This window comes from Eulemur rufifrons, chromosome 8 (assembly GCF_041146395.1).
Source record: "Eulemur rufifrons isolate Redbay chromosome 8, OSU_ERuf_1, whole genome shotgun sequence".
Taxonomy (NCBI): domain Eukaryota; kingdom Metazoa; phylum Chordata; class Mammalia; order Primates; family Lemuridae; genus Eulemur; species Eulemur rufifrons.
Genome location: NC_090990.1, coordinates 24,215,053 through 24,242,094, shown reverse-complemented (window position 1 = coordinate 24,242,094; position 27,042 = coordinate 24,215,053). Strand labels below are relative to the sequence as shown.

At 52.9% G+C, this 27,042-nt stretch overlaps 1 protein-coding gene across 1 annotated transcript in view; it reads left to right on the top strand.

Moving 5' to 3' along the window:
- Positions 1 to 363: 363 nt before the first annotated feature.
- The window catches only part of DLGAP3 (DLG associated protein 3), a 58,135-nt gene continuing 31,456 nt past the window's right edge, over positions 364 to 27,042 (top strand). Inside the window, exons 1-3 of the mRNA XM_069477656.1 lie at positions 364 to 563; positions 21,412 to 21,494; positions 22,977 to 24,134. Coding sequence (XP_069333757.1) covers positions 23,028 to 24,134 — 1,107 coding nt within the window. The 5' untranslated portion in view covers positions 364 to 563; positions 21,412 to 21,494; positions 22,977 to 23,027. The remainder of the gene's footprint in view (positions 564 to 21,411; positions 21,495 to 22,976; positions 24,135 to 27,042) is intronic.

Below are 27,042 nucleotides of genomic sequence, written 5' to 3'. Positions count from 1 at the left end.
CCGCCTCTGGGCATGGGTCCCTGTGCCTAGGTCTGCTGTGCGTAGACGTGACACTTTGTGTGCCTGTTCCTGGGTCCCCGGCAGACTCTGACCGGGTGGTCCCCGGGGAGGGGAATCTTATTCGCACACCCAAGCTGGGCCTCCCCAGCGCTGTCGCTCAGCGAGGTGGGCGCTCCTCGGGGACCCCGGCAGCCGTCCGCCGGCTGCGACCTCGTCCCTCCTGGGTCCGGTGCGGGGGCGGGGAGCACGGCCCCCCTCCCTCTCCCCGGCTCCCGGCTCGGCCGCCCTGCGCGGGGGCGGGGGCGGGGGCGGAGCGCGCGGGCGGGATCCCCCCGCCTCCCCTTCCTGGTCCCCGGGAAATCCAGCCTCCGTGGCTTGGCCGCCTCCTGCTCCCGCGCCCGCTGCCGCTCGGCGCTCGCTCGGGGCTCCGCAGCCGGCGCGGCCCCTCCGCTGGGGGCTCCGCAGTGCCGGGCCCCGGTCCCTGCCCGCCTGCCGGCCGCCGCAGCGCCCCCGGCCCGGGCCGCCGGCACCATGTAACCCGGCTGGAGCCCGAGCCGGGCCAGGTAAGCCGCGTGGAGGGGTGGGGACCGGGCCGCGCTTGCTGCGCCCTCTGCAGCGCCCCCCAGGCTCGGCCGGGCTGCGGCCCCGGCGCCGCCCACGCCCCGGGCTCCGGCGGCCTCGGCTCTGGCCCCGGGAGGGGGGAGGGGCTGGGCCTCTTCGGGGGGCCCCCACCCCCGCCCCGGCCTGGCTGCCCGTGGGCCTGACCCGAGGGGCGGGCGGGGGACCACGCGGACCGAGGGACCGAGGACCCACTCTCCCGGCCACGGCCGCGGGGGCCGGCCCGCCCCGGCCCAGCCCTTGCCCGGCTGGAGGCTTGGATCTGGGAGGGAGTAGCCAGCTGGTTGTGGGGGGAAGTCGTGGTGTTGGGGAGATCCGGAGAGAAGTTTCCTCTGCAGGTGTGTGAATGTGAGTGCGTGTCGCTGTGTGCCCGTGATGAGAGTGTGTGTGTGTGTCACCGTGTGAGTCTGTGGGTGATTGTGTGTGCCAGTGACTGTATGCAGTGTGTGTGCGTGTGTCACTGTGGGGGAGTGTGTGCGTGTGTGAGTGTATGCAGTGTGAGTGTGGAGGGTGTTCCAGTGTATGTATCTGTGGGCATGTGAGTGAATGAGTGTGCCTGTGCATGTCTCTGTATCTGTGTGCTTGAATGGATGTATGTGTGCCCGTGTGACTGGGTCTCTGTGAGTGGATCCCAGTATCTGTGCTCTCTGTGACTGAGTGTGTGCTTGCGTGTGTGTTGGCTGTGCGAGAACATATCTGAGCAGAGTTCACTCTGAATCACCCACACCTGTGCTTTGTCTCCCCACATCCCGCAATTCCTGGTGGGACATGGGACAGGGAGATCAGACTTCTCAGAGGTCAGCTCATCTCCCCCCTCCCCAGGGACTCCTCACCTCTGACTCAGGCAAGAGCGTCATGGCGCTCCCCACCTTGGTCTCCACTTCACCTACCTCAGGGGGTACCCTGTGTGATGCTACGGGGTCATGTCCTTCTTGCATGCCGAGGCCCCTGATGGTGACAGGGTCTGGAGTGAGCTAGAGTGTTCGCCTGTATGTGCTGCTGCTTCCTGGGGCCTGGGAACTTGTGTCATCTCAGTAATGTTTCACCGAGGGCCCTTTAGAGCCAGGAGCTGAAGAGGCCAGGTGGAAGCGTCTGCCCTGTTGTTAGTCATCCGAGCAGGTGGCTCTCTCCCAGACTTCCAAGCCCCAAATCTCCAAGTTCTGGGTCATTGGTTCAGCCCACTGGCTCCGGGTGGGTTTCTGCTAAGCTCTTTGAAGTAACAATAATTAAACCATGTCTTTATATTAGTCCAAGGGCTTTTGAAAATGCTCCCCTCTCAACTCTCTTTCTTCTTATTTCCCCCACAGCCCTGGGAAGCAAGCAGGGCAGGTATCAGGTTAAGCCGTATGAAATTGTTAATATTCAACTTTTTTTTAAACTGACAAAACCAGCAGTTTCACATGATTCAACCTAATATAATGCCAATTTACAGATGAGAATGTTAAGGCTTGAGAGATGAATTGCATTTCCCACAACCACACATTGCTAGTCAGTGGCATAGAAAGACTATAACCCAGGTCTTTTGATGACTTAAAGAACTTGGCTGGGCCAAGGTTAGAGAGTGGGACTCCCCTGTGTGCTCTTTCTGACCCTGGGGGCACTGCCCTCCACATCCGCCTTCCCTGAATGCTGGGGCTACTTCTGCACCTAGCTGCCAATGCCTAAGGGTGGGGGGGAGAAGAGAGGAGGGAGGGGAGGGAGAAGCTTCGTGAGTTGGCAGTGAATCAGGGTCTAAAAAGGGAGCTGGGAGGGCTAGGGTGGCAGGTGTTTCTAAAAGGAACACGAACATTGGATGAACAGCCTCAGATACAGCCCCCGCACCCCCAGCCCCCACTGCCCCATTGATCTGGCAGGCAGTGCCCACTGCATTTTGTGCCAGGGGGCTCACGTCCAAGGAGTAAGCTTGTATGTAGCTATAGAATGATGGCCAGGGGAGGAACTTTAGAATTGACTTGGTCCAACCTCTTAATTACAGATTGGGGCCTCTGAAGCCCAGAGAAGGGAGGGGACCTGCCCAAGGTCACACAGAAAATTTGTGGGTCTAACCCAGGAACTTTCCAACCCTCCATGTTACCTTCTATTCCTGAACTTCCCCCACCCCATCAGAGCTGAGTATAGGGGCTTTGGGGAGAAGAAATGAAGACTTAGTAAGCTGAAGACTATAAATCCTTCAACCTGAAACCCCTTTCTAAAGAGAGGGAGCTACAGATGTTTCTGGGGAAGGCTATGGGTTTGTCTTGATTCCAGCTGGTAAGGGGCTGGAGCTGCTGCAGACTCCCCCAGACTTTCTTCTGTGTCGGTGCCTGCTTTCAGCGGCTGCCTGGCACCTAGCATCATCTCTTCCAGCTGATGTTGAGGCTTGAGCTGGCAGAGCTCATTTTCCTTCATCCCACCCAGTTCTGATGCATTTTGCCTCCAGCTGGACTGACAGTTCCTTACCTTATTGGATTCCTGATGGGTAGAGAAACTTCTGGGGCTTGTCTGATTTTGGAAGGGTCTGCAGTTACCCCTAAACCCTTTCTAAATGAAATCTTCCAGGAGCCTAAGGCAAATGATAAAATGATTGTCCCCATTTTACAGGTGGGGAGATTGAATTAAGTGAGGGACCTCCTATATGGTTGGTTTTTAGGTTCTTGAAGTGAGATAATGAAGGGAGCAAATGACAACAAAGGCTTTTGTCTAGAGGGGCTTCCAAAGACCCCATTCAGTGTCTTACCATCCCCATGGTCAGGAAATCTTCCCAGATTCTGATTTTATTCCCACTTGGTAGAGTCAAAGCTTTGTCTCTCAGTGGGGGTTGGAAGAACAGCTGCGTACCCTCCACTATGCAAGCATTATGTCTTGGTTCCCTCTTCATCCACCCCCCCTTCCAGTCTGAAGGCTGCTGGCTCAGCGGGCCTCCTGCCGTCTGGGGAGTCTGGGTTTGAGCTGGGGTGAGGTGGTGGCACCATCGTTATGGTAACGAGCTGCCAGCTCATCGTTGCTAATAACTTGTCAGGCCCCTGGGCTCAGTGCAGCATCCCTTCCCACCAGCCCTTCTTCCCATGCCACAGACAGAAAAAGTGAGGCTGTGAGGGAGGGGCCTGGGAACAAGGGAGTCTGGAGAGGTGGGTGGTCTTGTCACTGGGACTGTAGCTGGAGAGCTTGGCGGGGAGCTGGCTTGGGGGCTGGTTTACACATATGGTTACACAGGTTTACATGTGATTGTATGGGCTGTTGACACGTGACTACACACAGAACAAGCTTTTGTAAACTTGTACATGTCAGCTGACATGTACACAGGCAAACATGCTTCCAAGCATCAGAACATGCTTGTGCATGAATACTGCCTCTACCATCTGTACATAAGACACCCAAGAAATCTGGGTTTGTGGGGGTGTCCAGGTATGTGGGTGGGGATCTGATCTTTTTCTGATGCAGCTTCAAAGTGTCTTGTTAACAAAGGGACAGAATGGTCCCAGGGTTCCTTCTTCTTCCTTCCAGTCAAGAGCTGAGAGTGGGAGTGGGCTGGGGATGGTGTTGGGGGTCCAAGCTGCCAGCTCCCAAAGGCCCCTGCCTCTGTGCCCTTTGCGCTCAGGTAGCCCCTGCCCCCTCACTCTCTGTTCTTTCTCATCCTCTCTTCTTCCTGTGTGTAAATATTAAAGAGCTGAGCCTGCAGGGCTGATGTAGACATGGGGAGAGAATGAAATTAAAAAGGATTCCCTCGCCCCCATCCCGACACCCCCGCCCTGCAGTCCCCCGCTCCTGCTTCCTCCCCTCTCCCCTCACCCCTCCCCTCACTCAGTGCTTCCACATGTCTCTCCTCCCCCCAGTCCAGATGGGAGCTGGCTCCTTCAGAAAGGGGGCTCAGAACAGGGTGTGGGGAGCTACCTCTTTCTGCCTCCCCCCACCACATCTGCCTACAGGGCTGGGAGCCCCCACGTGAGTATTTCTTTTATTTTTGGGGTGGTGGTTCAGAAGAAAAGTGGTTTTTAGAACCAGCTGTGAGTGGCGTTGAGAGGCTCTGGGCTGAAAGGAGGTGGGTGGGGTCCTCTCTCTAGGCTTCCTCAGGGAAGCCCCGTGTCTAGGTTTCTTTTCTCTCTTGGGCCAGAGAGGGAAATGGGGGGGGGGGTATCAGGTGCCCCCGGTGGATGAGAGAGATAGTGGGAGGGGCAGGGGGAGAGGGGCTTCTGTTCTAAAGAGGTGTGTGGTGGGGTAAGCCTGCTCCTTCTTGGAGTCCTGGCTTTCTGGCAACCGGACCCGGGAGGCTCGCTGGGAACTGTCCCGGGTGCTGAACCGGAGTCGGTGGCGATTTGCTCCTTCGGAGCTGTCCCGAGTGCTGAATGAGGCTGCTTTCGGGCCAGATGGTGGAAAGGCGGCTGGGCAGTGGGGAGGGCTCACTAGAAAAATTCTCCCAGATGACCCACTTTCCAAGGGCAGAGTCCCTGGATGGAAATATAGAGTCTGGGGTCCTCCCTCTGGTTTTAGGCCTCACAGTTATTAGTGGTATTTGGGAACCCTTTCCCAAAGGAGTCCCTCTCCCCTTTCCCTGTTTTGGTTCCCCTTCTCCTTTCCAAAACTATCCTACTGTTAGTGTGGGGGTAGAGATGGAGAATGATATTGTGGCTGTGAGCTCTCTTCTCCTGGGATTGTTTTTAGTGCAACAAGCTCAGAGGTACTGGCACCAACCTTTTTCCTATGGGGTCCCAGAAATTCAGGTTCAAGGTGGTTCTAGATTAAGAGAGGTTGGGTCTTGCTGGTTAGGCCTGGGGTGGATGGAGCTCAGTAGTTCAGGATTGAACTTGATTGACCACTTAGTATCCCTCTGTCCACCATACTTTGGAAATTAGGACAGGGGACGCTGAAATACTCTGCAAGCTTGTCTTGTGTTCTGCCCATTCCCAACCCTAGCTCAGAGCAGCATTTGGGAGAGACTTTTGTTGGGGAGGAACATTTCCAAGCAAAGGATTCAGGGAGTGGGTGGGGTTGTTCAGTGCCATGGAGAAGAGAAGGAGGAGGCTACTGGAGACAGGGCAGTGGGAAAAGAAGAAGAACTGGGGGAGTGAAAAAAAAATATAGTCAAATTGGGGAGTGAGGTCTGGATTTCAATCATCAGATCCCTCAGATATCTTTTTCCTACTGGCATAGGGTCAGGGTCATATCAGTTATCTGGGTTCTTATGCACTGTCTTTGTAACCATGAAGGGAATAGAGACAGGAGTTATTTCTCCAGGTCCCTTCCCTTGTCATCCCAGGGGGATGAAAGCCAAATGTCAGGACATGCAGATGAGACTGGGGGAACAACAGGCAGGAGGGGTTGATGGCAGCTTCACCTCCGATCCCCAAGAGCACAATCAAATATTCAAATGGGATCCTTCTGGAGGGAGAGGAAGGAGAGAGTTTCCAGATAATGCTGGGCAAAAACTGGGTGTGGCAGGGAGTTCAAGAAAAGGGAGAGGTAACTGAGGACTCCAAACTGAGCCAGTTCATCCCTTGCCAGATGTGACTTCTAGTTCATAAGGAGCCCCTCACCCATCATGTTTTTGATGTAACTCATCAAGATGATTTCTCTCTTCTCTAGCTGCTTGGGAGGAGCTGAGTTTTCCTATGCTGTGGGTGCTGGGAGGTGGTGGGTGTGGGTGTGGGTGCCTGTTTGGGGAGGGGAGGTGTTTGTGCTCTACTCAGCTCCCTTGGTTACATAACAGCTTTGATAAGACTTTACTTTGGAGCTGCTGCTACTGCCTGAAGCAGTCACCCCTCCACCCCCACATGGAATGCTAGATGTCCACCCCCTTCTCCCTGGCCCCTTGGAGAGTCCTGCTATTCATGATCCAGTGTTCTAGCAGCTGCTTCCCTGCCAGGAGGTGTCTGCAGCTTGCCTCCCTGCTCTCTACCCCGCTCCTGTTTTTAAATACTTACTTCTTTTGTTATTTTGAGCCCAGGTCACCCTCTTTATATTTTTAAGCCTCATGGTCTACCTTCTCCCTAGGCAAGGCCCTCAGGCTAGGAAGGGAGGGGTTCACTGAACATCATGAAGCTGCCCTCTAGGGAAGAAGAGGGACATCCTAGAAGGTTTAAGGGCCCAGAGATAATTTCCCTACTGTTTCTTCCCCTGCCCCAATAACTATTCTGGAGTTTGAGAGTGGTGGACTATACCCAGAGGTACTGGGAGGAAGGACTCTGGCCTTGACATTTCCCCTGCATTTCCTTTTTTCAGAATTAAGGGGTTGTACATATAGGGGAGCTGCCTCTTGGGTAGGAAGAGATGCACCTACTCCAAGGTGCACCTGTTCATTGTTACTCCCGCCCAGGTTGCCTGAGGAAATATTGGTTTCTCCAGGCATGGGACAAGGAAATTATAGAGCCCTTTCTAAAGATGGATTTTTTTTTTCTCTCTGAGAGTGGGTGGGCATAGGATGTGTCCAGGACTGGGGCATATCCTATTGATATCAGGAACAACTTTTCAAATGGAGAAGTAGGAGACTAGCAAGAGGAGAGAGAAAATGCAAACTTGTGATGTACTTGGAGAGAATATGGACTCCTGGCTTTGTGGACAGGACAGAAGCTATGGGATGGCCTGGATATCTCTTCAGGACCTGTGACTCCAGTGCACATGCATGTAAATTTCTTCCTGTGAGTGGGCATATGACTGTGTGTATGTACATAATTATGTGCGAATATGTTGCATGTGTGTATAAGCACATTTATTTGTAGGAGTGTGGACAAATATATACGTGTGTGTATGTATGTATGTATGACTAGGTCTGAATCCATGTACCTATGTGACCATGAAGGTGATTAATTAAACCTGTGTGTGATGTGCTTACCAAGTGATGCATATTTGTGAATGTAAGCATGAATGTGAGCATGTATGTGGGGTGCACATATACACACATGAATTAACAACCTATGAATATATGCACATAAATTGAATCATACATGTGAATAAATGTAAGAGAGAGAGAAAGAGAGAGAGAGATTGATTCTGATGAATGTTGGGCTACCCAAAAGTCGTTTTCTCACTAGCTTGAACTTGATCCACCCCAGTGCCTATGGGTCTTCTCCAGAAAGTAGACTGTCTGAGGTCTCTCAAATTCTCTTGTCCTCAGGAGCCAACTGTTCCCGTCACCATCCATGTGAAGGGAGTTTGCTCAGTGAAAACCTATACAGGCCTTGGGGGCAGCTGAGTAAGAGATCCAGGCTCAAGGCTGTTTGGATGCGGTGGTGCTCAGGGTGTATGTGGGGAGAGAGTGTGGGGACTACACTGGAGTTACTAAAGAAGTTTCAAAAATCAAGAAGTTGGGCTTAGTGGATGAAAGTGGTAGGGGATATAAGGGAGACCCAGGTGTGTGCATAAGTTTCACACATACAGGACATGTGGCAATGTGTGTGTACGTGTATATGTATATATTACCTGTCTACACCATAATATGCATATATCAACATAGGTGCACTTACTAACATGTACATACATGAAAAAGTCTATGGAAGTGTATAGACCAACACAGGGGTTCGTCACCATGCACATACATGCTAATATACATGTATATGTGAACAGGGTATACAGAAATATGTGGGCATATGCTAACACTGGCCCAATTGCACCCCGTGGCCATGTACGTGTGCACCTCACTTGCCCAGGTTAACAACAGCCTGCAAACAGTCCCTTCCCCATCATTGTGCTTCACCCAACACATCCATTCATTCAGCCTGTGTTTGTTTTATGCCTGTAATGTGCCATGTGCTGTGCTAGACACTAGGGAGGGTCCTTGACCTCAGGTTACACTCTAGAGAGGGCCAAAGACCCGGAGCCACGTAAGGAGGGTGTTGAGGAAGGTAGATGCAGATAAGTGTTCATGGGGGGCAGTGGGGACCTAAAGAGGGGGAGGCTCGTTCTCGAGTGGGCAAGGGAGAGGTTTGATCCATAGAAGGGGAGGCCTTTGAGCTGAGCTTTGAAAATTGAACAGGTGTTTACCAGGTGGGCAACTGTGGTAAAAGGTATCTCAGTGGCAGGAAATGTCCTAACTGATCTTCCTGCTTCCATCTTTGCCAGTCCTACCTCCTTAGACTCTCTCCTAAAAAGCAGCCAGAGTAAGATGAGGGCTTGCCCTTCCAGCAGCTTTCCATTTCACTTGGAGTGAAGTACAAGGTGCTCAGTGGGGCCTGAGTGACGTGAGAGCTGTGTGTGAAACAGCCCCCAATGTCCTTCCTGATCGCAGGGACCACTCCTACATGGGCTTCCTTTCTGTTCCATCAAGAGCACAGTCCCACCTTGAGGCTGGTGCACTTGCATTTTCCCTTGGCCTGAAATGCTCTTCTCCCAGATATCCAGGCAACTCGCTCCCGCGCCGTATTCAGGTCTTTGCTCCAAAGTCACTTTTTTGGAGAGGGCTCCCCAGTAGCCTATCTTAAATATCCACTTGTCATTCTATCTCCTCAACCCACTTTATTATTATGTTTATTTCAGTACTCGCCACCACCGTTATTTCATATATTTGTTTATCATCCCTCTTTCTGCACTAGAATATTGACTTCACGAGAACGAGAGCCTTGTCTGTTTTGTTCATTGCCGTATCTATCTGGCTTGGAGTAGGCACTCCATACGTATTTGTTGAATGAACACATTTTAGATAGCTGGCAGCCAGTGAGGAGAGAGGATCAAGGTGGAACAAGATGCAAGGCCGGGAGACCTGTTGGAATAGCTCTGGTGAGATATTAGGATGACTTAGAACAGCAGCAGTGGAGGTGGAGAAAAGGAGATACAGTGTACAAACACATGCATGGACACACACACGCATGTGCATGTATGTATTGTAGTCAGATTTGCTGTCTTGGTAGGGCGAGGCTAAGGAGGAAAGCGAAAGTGTCTTTATGGGCACGTGTGGTATGTATGTCATGAACAGCCCACGACAAGCTGGACACCCTCCAGCTAACCCTGGCTGCTATTCTCCCTGACCACCATGCCACATATGCCCACCCTTGCCAGCCAGGAGTCTCTGTGGTCCCATTCCGTCAGTGACGCAGGGCACCTGCCTTAGGGAGCAGGATTTGGGAGCAGCGTCCTGAACAGTGGGGACAGTATTAGGAAGTCGAGCCACAGACAGAGACTTAGAGACTCACAGAGAGAGGCACGTGGACCGAGAGAGCAGAGAGAGAAGGGGAATGACTGCGGAGAGCTCAGAGCCGGGGAGCCCAGGCATGGCCCAGACTTCCTGAAGCCAGATGTGGTGGGGACAGGACAGGGCCCTTGGGCAGCTTCTACTCTCTGCCCCACCTCTTCCCTCCCTCCCTTCCTCTCCTGCTCCACTCCGGGTCCTCTCCCCTGGTGCTGTAGGTGCCTTAGCCAAGTTTGGGCTTAGGAGTTACCGGTCACCCCAGGTTGTCATGTGAATTCAGGTATGTGGGGAGACCCAGGGAAAGGGGTCCCTATAAGACAGTTTGGGGTTTGGCAGTAGGGGAGGAATTGCTCTGAGAGTGTCCACTTCGGTTGTTTCCCTTTCTCCCAAGAGAGCATGGAGAATTGAGGTTGTGTTGCAGAGCGAGAAACTGAGGTTAAACCTCAGGCAGGACCAGTCAGCTGCTGGCGTGAAGGGACTAAGGCATAGGATGTGGGAAAGCTGGGAGGACGGCTGGGGTAAAAGGAGGAGGACGTGGGAGTTGTGGGTTCCCCCCACCCCGTGCCACTCCCTGACCTCTGGTGGAGGGAAGAGGTCAAGGCCTGCTGGCCTCTTTGGGGGTTCCTCCCCGGACCTCCAAGCCTGGGGCTCGGCTGCTTTATTCCCGAGGCCAGTGACAGAGGGGCCTCTTTCAGGTTCTGGGGTGTAGGGGGGCCATTTGCCTCTCCTCTCGCTCATCTGGGCTAGGGGCCGGGGTGCTGCTGCTGCTCCCCTCCCACCTGGGCTGTGAGCATGGGGGTTGGGCCAGAACAGCCGCCAGAGCCGCCCACCTGCCCGCGGTGTCATGGCAACGACTCTGCCCACGTGGACGGTGAGGAAAGGGAGGAGAAGAGAGGAGAGGAGGCATCACAGCAGACGTGAGGATGGGAGGGGGCTCCTCAGGGTCCTGCGTGCTGGACCCCCACCCTCTAGCTTGGCCTCACCCCAGCTCGGTTCACCCCAAGGCCCCCCAGGGCAGGGTGGGGCTGCTGTTCCAGCCCTGGCCTCAGAGTGTGCATGCCCTTGGGTGTCCTGAGTAATGATGACCTTGGCCTCCTGCTCTGCGGGGCCCTGGCCTGGGTCCTGGGGGACATGGGGCTCTGGCATGTGCAGGCCTCTCTTTCCCCACCCCGCAAGTCGGGGATGGTGCCTGGGGCTGAGGGGATAAGAGCCCGACCTACTTCTCCATTTTCTCACTATTTTTCAAAAGGAAAATGACCCACTTTTCAGCCAATAGGACTGGGGCCTGTTCCCAGGCTGATTCCCTGAGCCCCCCTGCCCAGGCCTCTGCCCCATCCTCAGCCTGTTAGCCACGTGCTGGACCCACTTCCTAAAGGGCAGCAGGTGAACCTGTGTGGAGGGGCCCTGCCCCGCCATCGTGCCGGCTGGGGGAGCAGCCCGTTCTCTGTGGGGCAGGGGTGGGCCAAGGCCCGACTCGTCCCACGTCTGCCCCACTCTCAGCAGACCCCGTTGCCTGCCACAGCCCCGGGCACTTTGAGTGTCTCCATACACTCCGAGAATGCACCTCGAGGAGGGGCAGGGAGGGCCCTGGGAGTGGGAGGAGGATCGCACCCCTCCTCTAACCCTGTTTCAGTGGGTAGTGGCCGTCTTCCCAGGCCGCACTATTCCACGTGGAGGGGAGAGTCTGTGGGACTGGAGAGCCCTGTCTGTCTGTCTGTCTGCCTGCCGGCCAGAGTTCTTCCCAGAGAGCCCTCCTAGAGGGTTCTGTCCGTGCCTCTCTTTCCAAGCCCCTCCCCCAGTCTAGGATATTGGTCTGGGCCTCAGAGCCCCCTCCCTCCCTCAGCTATATTGGCCTGGGCTGGCTTGGGGGGTGATTAGGGATTTAATTATTTAGTTTCTCCAGCTCAGTAGATTAATTCCATCCATCACAGGCAAGCTGAGCCTTCCTTCCCTCCCTGGACTGCCTGGCCAACCCCAGAGAAATGGAGCATCATTGCTCACCTGGGCCTAGTATTGGATCTGGGAACAATGGATAAAGTCCTTATTGGGGGAGGATGTGGGGTATGACACTGAGCAGATGTGGGTGCCTAAGTGCTGTGAAATGAACATGTATATCTGTCATGTGGGGATGAACATGTATTTAAGGTCCTGTATCTGTGCAGCGTCTATGCACATGAGTACCAATATCTACTGGATAGCAATGCACATGTGTATGAACACTGTGGGGACAAGTTTGTGTGTATCTGTGTGTATTATGTGACAATGACTATGTATGTGAGGACAGATAACACGTAAGTTGTGTGTGGATGACTGCATGGCTATGTAATTTGTCTCTGGATGAACATGTGTGTTAATTTGTGAATGAGCAGTCTTGGGAACGTGTATGGCAAGTGTGAGGGAGACGTAGCAGAGATGGAGGTTTCCTGAGGCCGAGAGATGAGTCAGGGGACACTGGACCCCACCTGCTGGCCTCATCAGCCCAGTTTGGTCAGGGAGACGTGCCACTTTAGACATACTCTGTTCAGGGGGGCTTGGTCTCCTAGAGGTTGAGAGTGTCAGGCTTGGACTCAGACTTAGATTCAAATCCTTCTTTCACCACCCGTGTGACCTTGGGCAATTTTCTGTATCTTTCTAAGCCTCAGTTTCTTCATCTGTAAAACAGGAGTAACAATGGTACCTACTGCAAAGGATAGTTTCGAGGGTTACATGAGGGAATGCATCTAAAGTGCTTAACACTGGGCCTGTGCAGTTGTAGGCTTTCAAAAAGCCAAACCTTAGACTTCAGAGTTGAAAGGCCCCACAGGTTGTTTGGTCTGAAATGTGTTCAGTGCTTGAATCCACTTTATACCATCCTCCAAAGTGGTCCTCTGGCCTCAGATTGCATGCCTCTCTGGACAGGGCACTCTTTAGGAAAACGATATCACTCTGCACTAGCTCTGCCTGCCGGGGAGCTCTGGTCCAGCTGCAGGGAGGCATTGCCCTCCTGCCTTTTCCCATTTCTCCGCCTTTCCCCATGCCTCAGCTGTGGGGTACTACTTGAGGGCTCAGGCGCTGACCCTGAACTCATTGAACACCTGCTGTATGCCGTGTTTGGCCATACAGAGATAGATCACGTGAATCCTGGCCTTCGAGGAGCTCACAGCCTGCAAACAACTATTGACCCCACTGTGCTAAATACAGATATGGGACCCCAAAGGAGGTAGCAGCTGCTGTGTCCTGGCATGGATGGGGAGGGCACTCTTAGGGAAGGCTTCTTGGAAGAGAGTGCACCTGAGCTGCATCAGAAGGTAAAGCTGGGAGCACACGTCATCCATATGAAGGGATCTTGCAGTCTGTGCGGCGTCCTCTCCCCATGTGCTCTGTCCCCAGTTCCCAGCTCTCTTTTCTCCTGCTGAGCCCAGAAATCCAGAGAGGAGAGCAGAGGTTTAGACATCCCTGCATCTGGGACAGGGGCAGGCAGAGCTGAGGGGTGGGAGACACCACCATGTGAACCCCACAGTCAGCCAACCAACCCGCCTTCGTGGAGCCCTGTGGGGCCCAGCTCTGTGCGTGACTCCCCTGTGGGAGGGGCCCAAAAGGTGCTGGAAGCCCCTGTCCCAGCTCACACAGACAGCTCACAGGACAGCGTGCTAACCTGGGAGGCAGTCCTAAACTCTGGACCCCATAAAGGGGCCAGACACCTAGGCCAAAGGGTAGGAAAGGCCCTGGGCCTGGCCTGGCTGAGCTGCTTTTATCCAATGGTCCCCTGCCATGGGCTTGAATTCCACCTCTTATTTTCTGGTGGCAGGCTCAGGTGTGGCACACCCTGGAGGCCAGGGCAGTCCCAGGCCAAATCACATATAGATTGAAGAAGGCGCTAGAGTGCTAAAGTCAGAAGCTAACATATGGAGACACAAGTGCGGTTGCCCGGGATAGATCAGCTCAGTCACTCGTTGCCACAGCCTAAGGAGGTTGGTTTTGTTATCCCTATTTTACAGATGAGACTATTGAGGCTCAGACAGATAAAACAAGTGGTACATGGTCATGCAGGTAGGTTGTGATGTAATGGATGGAGGTGGATGACTGTCCCTCCAATACCCAGCTACGAGATCTGAAGGGCTTTCTCTTCCAGATCCTTGGACTTGGACAAGAGACCACCAGCCCTGGCTGCTGGAGTTTGTGGGGGTCTGTGAATTAAGGGGCTTTGGTCCTGTCAGATGTCACCTCCTTGGCCACCAGGGCTGCTCTGTAATCTTCTGTATGCTCAAGGTATGGGAGGTCTTCATAAGGAGCCCAGGCAGACAGAAATTTCTAGGTGCATGAAAAAATGCGTTTTCAGACTACGCATTTCTGATCCAAACAGAAGTCTGGTATGGCTACAGCCTCTGCCCAGAGCTGTCTGAGAAACCCCGTTGGTGGCCCTTTTTCTAGGTCTCATGCATTTAAGTGGTTTCTCCCTAGTTAGCAAAAGCTAACACTCAGCACTATGCCGAGAATTGTGCCTGCATTATCACAATCCTCATGACATCACCATGAGAAAGGGACTATTCTTACCCCCGTTTGAAAATGGGGAAACTGAACTTGAGAGAGATGAAGCGACTTCCATAAGGCCACACGTCTAGTAAGTGGTGGACCTGGGCTATGAACTCAGTTTAGCCCAAGACCCAGAAGCCACAGTCTGTGTCACCACCTGCCCCTAAGTGGGATCCTATGGAAATTCTGGTCTGGGAGTCCTCCCTCTCAGCGGTAGACAGCCTTCCCCGGAGAAGGCTCCTGGAGACCTTCAGGAGGGGGAGAGGGGAGAGTGGGCATGACAAGGCAGCACAGCCTGAGAACTGGCCCAGTTGACAGGAAGGGAAGAGAGAGCTGAGAATGAGCCGGAAGCAGCTGGCCATGGCTGCAATTAGAGGGTAGGAGGGGGTGAGGCTGATCAGGCTGAATCGTGTCTCAAAGGGCCTTTGGCAGCCCTGGAGAAGGAGGAAGTCCAAACTTTGCTTCCAGTGCCTGTTGGGTACATGTGCCCCGGGAAACGACTGGGGCCAGCAACTCTGAGTGAAGAGTCCTATGTGGGTGATGGTAGACCCCGAGCCCTGCTCCTACAGCTCAGCCTTGGGACTCCCTCCTCTCAGCCTCCTTCTTTCTCTCTGCAGCATGGGGAGGGTCACCTTTTCCCTTTTTCCTCCCCCTCCCCCCCTGCACTACCTTTCCCAAACTATGCGGAGAGGGACATCTGGGGGAGAACTAGATGTGGCTGGAACAGAGCCGTCTTTACCTGCTAATCGGAGAGGCTAGATGAACATGGTGACCAAGGCTGGGTTTGGAGGCTGGATTTCTAATACCAAGTCCTCTAGAGTGCTCCAGAGCATTAGGGGGAAAGGGGTGAGCTTTCTGTGGGCTGCTGTGCACAGGAGCAGAGTGGAGGGGGCAGCAAGGGAAGACATCCCTTCATGCAATAAATATTTTTCGAGCACCTGTTAGTTCCAGGCATTGTTTGAGACACTCCAAATGCTGTAGGACAGACACAGCCCCTGCCCTTTTGAAGCTTACGTTCTACTAAGGGGAGATATACTATAAACGTGTAATAGACAAAGAAAATAATTTCAAAGGGCAATAAATGCTATGAGCACAACAAAACAGGGTGATGTGGAGCGTACCCAGGGTTGAGGCTCAACTTTAGTTAAAGTGAGTGGCCAGGAAAGGCGTCTCTGAGCTGAGCCCCAAAAGATGAGCCAGAGGAAGCCATGGGAATATCTGGGGCAGAGTGTTCCAGCAGTGAGAACATCAAGTGCAAAGCCCCCTGAGGTGGGATTTTCAAAGAGATTATAGGTAGTGTGGGTTATTCACAGGCTGAGCACTGTCCAATGGGTCAGGAGATGGATTTAGACTTGTATCTGCCTAAATGTCACGAGTGTTTTGGAGCTATAAGCCCATTTTCTGTAAAATTCCTGCCCTAAGCCCTTGGAAGAGTTGATTAAATAAAGTAATAAAGGTGAATGAATAAGATCACAACCCCCCTTCCTTTCATTAGATTTCCCTTTCTTCCTTTTGTATTTCCTGGGGCAGTGAGGGCAGGAAAAGGAGAATTTTCTTGGGGTCCTATGGGATGGGGTTGGGCCCATGCTGAGTCTTCAGCTACAGGGCTGGGTGATGGGGTGGAGGGAGACCAGGGACTGGGGCACCAGCCCAGCTACAGAGATTCTGCCAAGGGCATCTGGGCAAAGCCAGTGTCAAACTGCTCAGGGGGCTTAGGCAGAACTGGATGCAGGAGAAGGGGAGGGGCTGGGGGAGGAATGCCTATCCGTGGGTCAAGGTGAATAGTCAGGAGTGTGAGCTGCAGGTCAGAGGCTCTGCGTAGGGCTCCCATCGTCTCCCCCATTCACAGTGCATGCACAGCCTCAGCCCCCCAAGCTGCTGTCAGGTCAGGGGGTGGTGCAGGGCCGGATAGAGAAACTGAGGTAGAACCCTGGCTCTACTGGTTTGGACAACACAGGGAGAGGGGGTGGGTAGGCAAAGCCTGAAACTTTGGGATCCTAAGGCTGCACATGGCTTAGAGGAGCTCAGGCTGACAGCAGCAAGATGAATTCTAGGCCTCACTTGCTGTAAGTTCTGCTATGTTGACACCAGTGTGGGTGCGACCTCATAGGCTCCATAAGGGGACTGGACAGGGCTGACCCCGAGCAAGAGGGCAGCTGTACCCTTTTGCTGTTATCTAGACCATCATGTCCAGCTTGTGGCTCTCCCAGACAGCTTCCTGGGGAAGGAGTGAATCAGCTAATATTTGATTTTTGAAATCTTTATCTTTGCCCAAGGCATCACTTTGTGTCAACCTCTGAGACACTGGCCTTTGTCAAACACACCTGGATCCCTAGGTGCCCAGATGTGGACAGTCTTGAGGAAGAACTACTTATCTTTTCCCCAGCTGAGTACCTCTGGTCTTAGATGGTTGGCTGGAGAGATTAAGTGACCTCCCCAAGGTTATGCTGTAAACCAATGGAGGAAATAATAAAAATAAGAGTACAAGTAATGATAGCTGCCTTTATTGAGTATTTACCATGTGCCAGGTACAGTGCTAAGGGATTTATAAGCTTTACCTTGTAACCATCACATCATTAGAACCTTGATGATGGCTCTGATATTATGCCCACTTTACAGATGAGAAAACAGGTTAAGAGAGGAGAATCACCTGCCCGAGTATACACATCTAGTAAGTGAGTGGAAAGGGGTTTGAGTCCAGACAGTCTGAAGTAAGAGTCCACACCAATAACTGCTTTGATCCAGGGAGTTGCCTGGGTCTCACGAAGGGAAAACCAACCGATTTGGCTGGCAGGGCCCTGGGGAGAGGGAGAGAAAACACTCTGACTCCTTCCTCGGCAGCCCTTTTCCTTCCCCCATTTTCCATTCTTTTTCTGGAAGGTAATTGCTTGGGGCAGTGACAACCTCCTGGCGAATTACACAGCTGGTTTCCCAGTGAGATTTGTAACAACAACCCCGCCAGCCTGGCAGCCCCCAGCAAGTTCCGGTTTAAGAAACTAATTGCTGGATTGTGTAGTTGGTGCTAAATTGGGTAATTTCTTGGTGACGGCATCTGTGCCACTTCTTCCATTCCCAGATAGATTTGAGCTGCATCAGAGAAGAATTTGTCACACACAGCACCCTCCCAGACTCCTTCACTCCCCACTTCCCAGCCAATCCACAGGCAGTTGCAAAAGTGGCTCCTTCCCTTGGCCCAGAGGTTCACCATCTGGGCAGCCCTCTCTGTCCTGGAGTAGTAGATAGATACATGACTTAGTGCAGTAAAAGCGGGAAAATAACACCGGCACCCAGAGTTGTCACAAGGCTTCTGGGAGCATCCTTTATTCTGTACTTACCTGACCTTGGACTTGGTATAAAGTCAGCGCTCACTGCACAGGCGAAAAGGTTAAACCACATTCTGGTTAGCTCTGGTTAGCTCTGGAGGCTGTGATATGTGTGAGGTGTTTTCATTTGTTTGCTTTTTTGTTTTTTCTCAGAAAAGAAACCAGATTCACTTTCATTACTGTGTTCATTTCAGAATAGCATTTAATAAGTTTTGACTTCACTGGGCTGGCAATGCAGATAGGAGAAAAGCTAAGGCTTTGGAGTCAGGCAACACTGGATTTGACTTCTGGCTTTGACACCAGCTCAGTGTGACCTTGGGCAGTCCACTTAGCCTCTCCAAGCTTCAGTTTCTTCTTCTGTAAGCTGGGAGGAGCTAATATTATCTATACTTTGGAATATCACAGGTGAAAGGATCTTGTTCTTTGTGGGATCACATTCACTCAACAAACGCCCGCCCAATGCTAAGCATTGTTCTAGGGACTGGGGAGAATGCAGTGAATAAGATGGATAAAATCCCTGCTCTTACGTGGCACTGCCATTCTAGTGGGAGAGACACACAGTCTTGGAATCACATGAATTTAAAATGGTAATGATTTAAGAGCCAGGTACATGGTGCCTTGAGAGCAAACAGCAGGGGCATCTGACCTAGTCAGGGAGGCCAGAGAAAGCTTCCTGGAGGAAGAACCAACTGGGCCGAGATCTGAAGGGTGTGTAGGAGTTAGCAAGGCAGAGGTGGGTGGGAAAAGCTGTCCCAACAGGGGGAATAGGCCCCGTGATGCGAGGGATCATGGGACTGACAAAAGACTGGCCTGGCTGCGGCAGAGAAGGCAAGGGGAGCATGTTGTGAGAGGATGTTGGAAAGGTAGGAAGGGCCAGACCCCGCAGGCCTTGTTGGACTGGTTAAGGCATTTTATCCTAAGAACATCAATGAACCAGTGAAGAGTTTTAAGCAGAGAAGTGACATGATCAGATTTGCATTTCCAAATGATCATCTGGATTGGAGCAGGGGGAGAACGGAAACGGGGAGACCAGTTAGGAGACTGTTGCAGACAAACAGGCAGGAGACAATGTTCTGAGGGACAGTTGGATTCATTAGCGGTGCTTTATGCTGCAAATACCACAGACAATCTGGCCAACAGTGGTTTAAATGAGAATTTCATTCCTCATCACGTTTAGGCCTGAAGAAAGGCAACTGCTTGTTTTGGTTCCGTGGCTCAATGATGCCAGGCAGGACTGATATCGCTGCAGTTCTCTGGGCCTTTCCCTCGTGGTGGCAACACAGCTGCCCTAGCTCCGGCCATCATGGTTGTATTCAAGCAAAAGGAAGGGGAAAAAGGGTGGCACTAATGAGCTTCACCCCTTTGGTCACAAAGGCAAACTCTTTTCCAGAAATCTTCATCATATTTTTATGTATATGTCTTTAGCCAAAACTGAATCATGTGGCCTCTCTTTACAAGGGAGGCTGGGAAAGGGAAAAGGAGGTTGGGAATGAGTTTTAGCAAGTCACCAAACAATGATTTGGTGGATATGGAAATAAGTGGGCACATCTACTCTTTAGGGAGCAAAATCCATAGAAATTTGGTGGTGAATGAGATTATTAGTCCCCTCCTCACTTGTTTTTCCTTCCCATGATTGTGTGTAGTCATTAGGTGGGAGAAGAGGGGTGGAGAAGTGGGATTGTGAAGTATAATATATAGGAGGAAGACAGTCATCAACTAAACCTTTTCTGTAGGAAATCCCTAAATCAGATATCCTTTGCCTCCAGTAATTTGGATTTAATTATTTTGCTTATTATTTGGACACTAGGGATTTTGGAAATCCAAAAGAAAGCCTTCGCTTGAGGGATTCTATCCATTGTGTATACACTCTTTTGGAGTTTATAAAAATGGTTTCATATGCATTTTATTAGTCAATATTCACTAAAGTCCTGGGAGATATGTGAGCAGGTATCATTAGGCCTAGAGAGAGGAGGGCGCTTGTCTGGTGTCACATCCCTTCTGGTCTCAGAGCCTCTGCTTGTCCACTAGACAGTGCTGCCCTAAGGGAGTCAGGGGTGGTCTGCCTGGAGATCAGCAGCGATGGGGACCCATCTCCTCTGAGACTAGAGCTAGGAGAACATGGGTTGATGTCAAAGAGACTGAAGCTTGAGAAGATCTTGGTGAAAGCTCAGTGGCTTGGCAGCAGTACCTGTGTGAAGTGGGGGTAGAGGGTCACCTGGGAATGTCCACCGCTGGGAAGTCCAGTGAGGTTCCAGCTCGATGGGACCACAAACAAAGGAAATAGGATGGTCTGGGCTTCTGCCAAAGTGGTGTTTTGCACTGTGAGCCTCAAACACAGGTCCTCCCTGGGACAGGAGAGAAGCATGCCATGGATGAAAGGCCGGGTCATCAAAGCTTCTTTCCAAGGTGGGGAGATGCTTCCAAGTGCTTTTTGAACAACTGCTCGAGAGGCCATCTTGGTCTAAAGTCCCCTCTTTCCCAAGAGAAGAGCAATGAAGAAGAATTGTCATCTAGAGCCAGGAAGTTGCTATCTGTGAGGTCATCCCAGTCTTTCTCCAGACAAGATAACCAACAGCTTCTCCTGTCCAGGCCAGGGTTGGCCAGAGGGTGAGCATGTCTCACCAGCTCCCCTATGGAAGATTCCCAGGAGACTCCACAATCTTCTTCATTGCCTCATATCCCTCAGGGTCAGGAAGTTCTTCCTGATGTCTGACTGTGTCTCTTCCACCACTATTAATCATGCTTGCAAAGCTAGCACTTCTTCCTGACATCCCCGTGCCTAATAATGGCATCATTAGTCTTCTAGTCATGGCTGCTGCAAACTTCAGAGTCTTCTTTCTTCCTGGCTTTCTCTCTCCTCTTCCCACTGTTTGCCAAACCCCAACTATCTGCTGGATCTCTCCCAGCCCACCCCTCAGAATTCCCTTCTGCCTTGTGCTTGCTCTTTCCTCTCCCCCACCACCTTCATCTGTGGAACACACAGCCATCTTGTACATCATCTCAAACACTGTCTTCTCTGGGAAGTCCTCCTTGATTTCCCTCTATTGAATCTGATCTCATCCAGCACAGTCATTTATTCACCTGCTTAGTGAGCATTTATTAAGGACCAGCTCTGGGCCAAGCCCTGAGTTAGGTGCTGGAGATTCAGAGGTGAACAGGACTTGGCTCCTGTCCTGCAGGAGACCACATTCTAGTTGGGGAGACAGAAACTGAAACAGACCATTTCAATGCAGTGTGAGAGCTGCTTTCATGGGGCCACCCAGGGTGTTATAAAAGCCCAATAGAGACGCATTACCCAGAATAAGAGTACAGAAAGTCTTCAAGGGAAGGTGGGGCTTAGTATGAGTAAGTGTTAGCCAGGGGGAGGGCTTGGGGGTGGATGAAAGGAGATTCTAGGTGGAGGGAACAGCTTGTGCAGAAATATAGCGGCCTGAAATAACTCTGTCACGTGAGAAGTTGTTCCCCTATTAGACTATAAACCCCTTGAGGACAGGGACCACACTTAAATCACCTCTATACACTTCTCACTCACAGTCTTGCTTATGGTAGCTGCTCAACAAATGTTTGTGGAATGGAATCATATGTGAGGGCAATGAAAATGCAGTGGCTCAGCACCATGGACAGATCACACAGACACCTGCAGTTGGAGGTAGTCCAACCTGTAGGCTCATTTGCATTCATTTGCATAATGAAGCCAACTTCATTCCCCTGGGGGTCCAAAGGCTCTGCATCATGGGGGATCTAATCAGTCCTGGTTTAAGGGGTTGGGAAGGGAAACTGTCAAGGCCAGAGACCCTGAGATCTCTGAGGACTCTGAGAGAATCTCTTTCCCCCTTTCCTTATCCTCCTTTTCTTTTCTGTCAGGAGCCAGTGGTCCTGAGCCTTCTGAAGTTAGGATTCTGCCTGGCGGTGGGGATCCTGACATCAAGGATGGGACACCCCGGATGGTGAGTGATGGGAGAGTCTAAGAGATGGGGATTAGACTCAGGTTCTCAAATCAGAATAACTTGGGTTTGAATCTTGATTCAAAGTGACTCATCCACTTACCGGCTTTGTGACCTCACCATTTGGAGCTCAATTTTCTCACGGGTAAGTATGGATAATATCTACCTTACAGGATTTCAGCGAGATTAGAGAATATGAGGTATATGCATGGTATCTGGTACATAGCAAGTGCTCGGGAAATAGTAGGAGATGAGCTGTGAGCAGGATCTGGAGGAAGCCTGAAACAGGGTGGGTGTGGGGAGGTGGCGGTGGGGAGAAAGGGAGAATGAGTGTCGGAGGTGCTGCTGTCTGGAGTCTTTGAGGCTGTCATCCCCTCCTAGTCAGCAGATGGCCCAGGAGCCTGGTCTGGGATGAGCGAGGGCGCCGTCTGCCAGCTCCTCTGTCCCTGTCCCTCCTGCTGTCACCCCCTCCTGCCGTAGCTCCTGTCCTGGCAGCTCCTGGAGTCCTGATTGGAGGCAGCTCTTGCTGAGAGCTGACCTCTCTGTCCTGTAGTCTTGGCAAGCCTGGGATGGGGACCAGGGGCACTGGTTCCAGATCTTTTCCTCCAACACTTTCCTGCCTTGCCAGCCCACCGCTCCTGGGAGGCGGAACTCCTGGGTTCCAATCCCAGTTTAGGATTCGGATGCTACCTTGTATCGCCACCGTTGTTCCTCGTTGTGGCATTTCTTCCCTCCATGGCTCCCCCACCCCCAGTGGAATGTGAGTGGTGGGTAGGTGTGTGCTGGGGGGTAAAAGGCAAAAGGGGAGAGTCCAGTGGGGAAAATATGGAACCCCAAAGGGGAAGGAGGAGAAGTCATCTCAGGTTTTCCTTTCTATCTCAGTCCTGAGGGGAGGGAGAATGAGCCTGCAGCCAGATGGAAGGAACAGGGCGTGGAAGGAAGGGGAGGGATTTTTCTGCAGAATGGTGCTGGATATGTAGATTTCAGTCCAGCGTTCTCTTTGGTCCCCGCAGCTGGGTGCTGTGACCCCGAGGCCTGGCTCCTGGAGCTGTCGGTCGTGGGGTAGGGTTGGGCAGAGGTGTGGTTCTGGCTCTGTTTGCCTAGAGTCAGCTTGTGAAAATCTAGTTCACCTAATGACAGGTTTCTTTGAATATTTTGTATGTCTGCTTGGGTATCTTTTTGTTTTTGATAATCTAAGGATATTTGAAAACCCAGTCGGCTGAGGGCATTTCCTCTTGTGAATAAGTACTTATCAAATTTGCGGCATTTGATGAATGATGGGATCATTTGGTGCCCTTGTGAGTGTCTTTGTCTATTATGACTGTTTTAAGGACTTTTTTAGCCCATTTGTGGAAAGATAGTACAATTACTCACAATAAATTGATATGCATTACCTAAAGCAATACAAGAATGCCTAATACAAGATGGTTTTAGGTGAAGTGGTTTGTTGTTCAATTCGAATCCCTTTTCTCCCTGTTTTTCCAGGAGGTTCCTGGGGCCTGGCCCCCACCACTATGAGGAGCCTTTGCTGAGGCCATGAGGGGTTACCATGGCGACCGAGGCAGCCATCCCCGCCCAGCCCGCTTTGCTGACCAGCAGCATATGGACGTGGGCCCAGCTGCCAGGGCCCCGTACCTGCTGGGCTCCAGGGAGGCCTTCTCCACTGAGCCCCGCTTCTGTGCCCCGAGAGCTGGCCTGGGACAACTTTCTCCCGAAGGGCCTCTGAGCCTGAGTGAAGGGCCGTCGGTAGGCCCTGAGGGAGGACCAGGGGGGGCCGGGGTTGGGGGGGGTTCCAGCACCTTCCCCAGGATGTACCCCGGCCAGGGCCCCTTTGACACCTGTGAAGACTGTGTGGGCCACCCACAGGGCAAGGGTGCCCCCCGCCTGCCTCCTACACTCCTGGATCAGTTTGAAAAGCAGTTGCCAGTTCAGCAAGATGGCTTCCACACGCTACCATACCAGCGAGGTCCGGCAGGGGCTGGGCCCGGGCCAGGGCCGGGGTCTGGCACTGCCCCAGAGCCCCGCAGCGAGAGCCCGAGCCGCATCCGGCACCTGGTTCACTCTGTTCAGAAGCTCTTTGCCAAGTCCCACTCTCTGGAGGCGCCCGGGAAGCGGGACTATAACGGGCCCAAGGCTGAGGGAAGAGGCGGCTCTGGAGGAGACAGCTACCCGGGCCCAGGCTCTGGAGGCCCCCACACCTCCCACCACCACCATCACCACCACCATCATCACCACCACCAGTCCCGGCACGGCAAGAGGAGCAAGAGCAAGGACCGCAAGGGGGATGGGCGGCACCAGGCCAAGTCCACGGGCTGGTGGAGCTCCGACGACAACTTGGACAGTGACAGCGGCTTCCTGGCGGGTGGGAGGCCCCCTGGGGAGCCTGGTGGTCCCTTCTGCCTGGAGGCTCCAGATGGGTCCTACCGGGACTTGAGCTTCAAGGGACGCTCGGGCGGGTCAGAAGGCCGCTGCCTTGCCTGCACTGGCATGTCCATGTCACTGGATGGACAATCGGTCAAGCGAAGTGCCTGGCACACCATGATGGTCGGCCAGGGCCGGGATGGATACCCAGGGGCCGGGCCAACCAAGGGACTCCTGGGTCCAGAGGCCAAGGCCAAAGCCAGGACTTATCACTATCTGCAGGTGAGGCTTTGGTGGGGGTGGGAAACAGGGTCCTCAGCCCTCACCAGTCTTGTCACCCAGGGAGCAATGGAAAGGGTTGGATGGGAGCCAGCTGTCCCTGTGATGGAGGGCCTGGAAGCAGGAAGGCTCTGTCCTGCCTTGTTTTGTCACCCTGAGCTCCTTTGGGGGCCTCAGTTTCCCCATTGTGCTATGAGGGGGGCCCATCTATTCTGATGACATATGTCGGTGCCACAAAGGCTTCCCCTTGACCTACTGTTTTGGGTAAGCCATGCTGCTCTCCGTCTTATGAGGCTGGAGGCAGCATGAAGTTGAGGGTGGGCAGGGGACGGGATAGTGCGGTGCTCCCTGGCCGTAGCTGCCCTCAAGATTGGAGGGCAGCAGTTGGAAAGCAGTTCTCCTGCCTCAAGGCCTTCTCCAGGCTTCTTTTCTGCTCAAATCTGGGTGGTACAGATGTTGCTTGAATATGAAGGTCAGTTGCTTCCAGAATGTGCCTCTGCTGGGGTTTGTCATTTTGGGGGACCTGTGGTGGGGCAGCCCATGAAGCTGTGGAGGAGCCCTGGGGGCCTGGCCCATGGGTTTCCCTAGGCTGGGGGACACACTGGAGGCTGAGCCTTGGTATAACTCCAGGCAGGGCCTCCTGGGAGGGATGGTGGAGGTGACAGCTGGCATGCTGTTCTTGTCCTGTCTTACCACCTCTGTAGTCACTGCAGGGGAAGCTAGGAGCTTTAACCCCTACTTATGGAGCCTTCCTCCCAGCCTCATCCAGCCCACACTGTAGTTTTGGGAGGAAAAATCAGTACAAGTTCTGGAGGTCCAGCAGATTTTGGATTATCCCCCAAACTCACATTCTGTGTAGTTAATACTCATTCATTCATTCAGTGGGCATTTCCTGGGGTACAAAGATGGAGATACAGATGCTGCTTGTGAGGAGCTTACAGTTTAGAGGGTAGACAAGGAAGTGGGTAGAACAGAGTGTGATGAGGCTATGATAGGAGAGAGCCCTGGGCACTGTGGGGACACAGAGGAGGAACCTCACTCCCTGGGGTGATGGTGGCCAGGGATTGCTTGGAAGGAACACCTTCTAGGCAGAGTGTCCCCTGAGCTGAATCTCAGTGGAGGAGTTGGAGTTAGTTGAGTGCAGATTAAAGGTGTCAGGAAGAGACTACAGCATGTCCAAAGATAAGGAGAATTGAGATGGCATGTGTCTTTGGGTGTCATTGGCCTTGTTGAGTAAGTTAGGGCTCTCTTGGGGAACCCACAAAACCCCAAAGGAGCACATAAGGCCACAGTGGAAATAGGAGAGACTTCTGGGATTCAGGACTTGTGGGTTGGCCTTCGGTTACCCCCTCCCTGAGTAGGGAGGTGCTCTAAGCTGAGAATTGAAGGGTCCAGGGAGGAACACCCACCTCCTCCCCCGCGACTGAGCCCTTGCCGTCCCTGAAGATGTGCCGCCATTCCACTGCTCCCTGCTGCTTCTCCAGGGCTGCCCTGACCTCCCTGGGGGGCTTCCTTTTTAACATGCACCTCACAATGCCCTGCAAAGGAGTGAGGAGCTCTGCAGTGGCTACGGAGTGGGAGCCTGCAGTGTGGCAGAACGTGCCCTGGCTGTCCCATCTGCTGGCCGCTCTCTCTGTGGCGTATAGGCAAGGGGAATGATCCCTCAGGGTCTGGGGCTCCATTGCATCTTAGGACTGAAAAGTCTGGGCCCACATGGGGAGAACCAAAGGCCTGCAGGGACCCTCCAGATAGCCTCCTGCTCCTCTGGCTCCAGAGCAGCAGAGGCTGGCCCCATCTGACTGTGCGTTTTGGTTGGGACTCTCAATCCCATGTTGAGGCCCTGTTTCTCTCCCTTACCCTCCTCCAGAATCCCTCTTTCTACTCTGAGACCTTTTGCCCTCATGGAGCCTCGCCTTTCTGGGTTCCCATCTTCCCATCGAGCCCCAGGCCCTTGCTCAGCCCTGTTCCTCCCTGTGGGTTCCTTCTTGGGGCCCTATCCCACCCCTGGGCCCCCATTCTCACACTGATCTCTGTCTCCTTGCCTAGCCTCACCCCCAGAGTGTCCACCCCTCCCCTGAACCCTATGCTGTCCCCAAGGCTTGGCCCTGTGTAGCTTCCCTCCCTACCCCATTTAACCCACTCTTCACAACAAGGGTTTTAAATCCCCCCCACCTCCCCCACACACTCTCCCACGCCTTCACCTACCCCTCATTCTTCACAGTGCAGGCTGATACCAGGGTTCCCCCAGCTCCCTGTCTCTGCCCCTCTGGACTCATCTGGGTCCCCAGCCACCCTCTTCCTCTTCCCTGGCTCAGAGGAAAAGCCGTGGCCACCCATCCCAGGCTGATCCCCCACCCAGGGCTTGAGCCCCTCTCCTTGGAACCCCTCCATCCCTGGACTGTCTGCCTCCTCCCCATGCTTAAAGACTATCTTTACTGGCTCTTTCCTGCATCCTGAAAACATGCCTGAAGTCGCTTTCATCCTAAAAAGTCTTTCCTCAATGCCCCCCTTCCACATGTCCCATCTTCCCTGCACATCCAAGCTCTTCTTCACATCCCTTCAGTCCTCACTGTGCTCTGACTTCCACACCCCCCCCATCACTGAAGTGCCCTGGCAGTGGTCCCCAGTGGTCTTTTGAGAGCTGGCCTCAAAAGGCACCTTTCAATGCTTATAATAGTAATTAACATTTATTGAGCACTTCTTATGTCCTGCTCCTTTGTCTAGCCCGCTACCCCTCTGGTGTAGGCATAATTGTCATCGCCGACTCACAGACAAGGAAACTGACGCTTAGCAGTTAATGGGTTTTGCTCAAGTTCACCTAGCTCGCAAGAGATGGGGCCAGAATTTGCACATGGATCTTCTAACTCCTGAGCCTGAGTTACTAACCTCTGAACGCACTGTGGCATTTGAC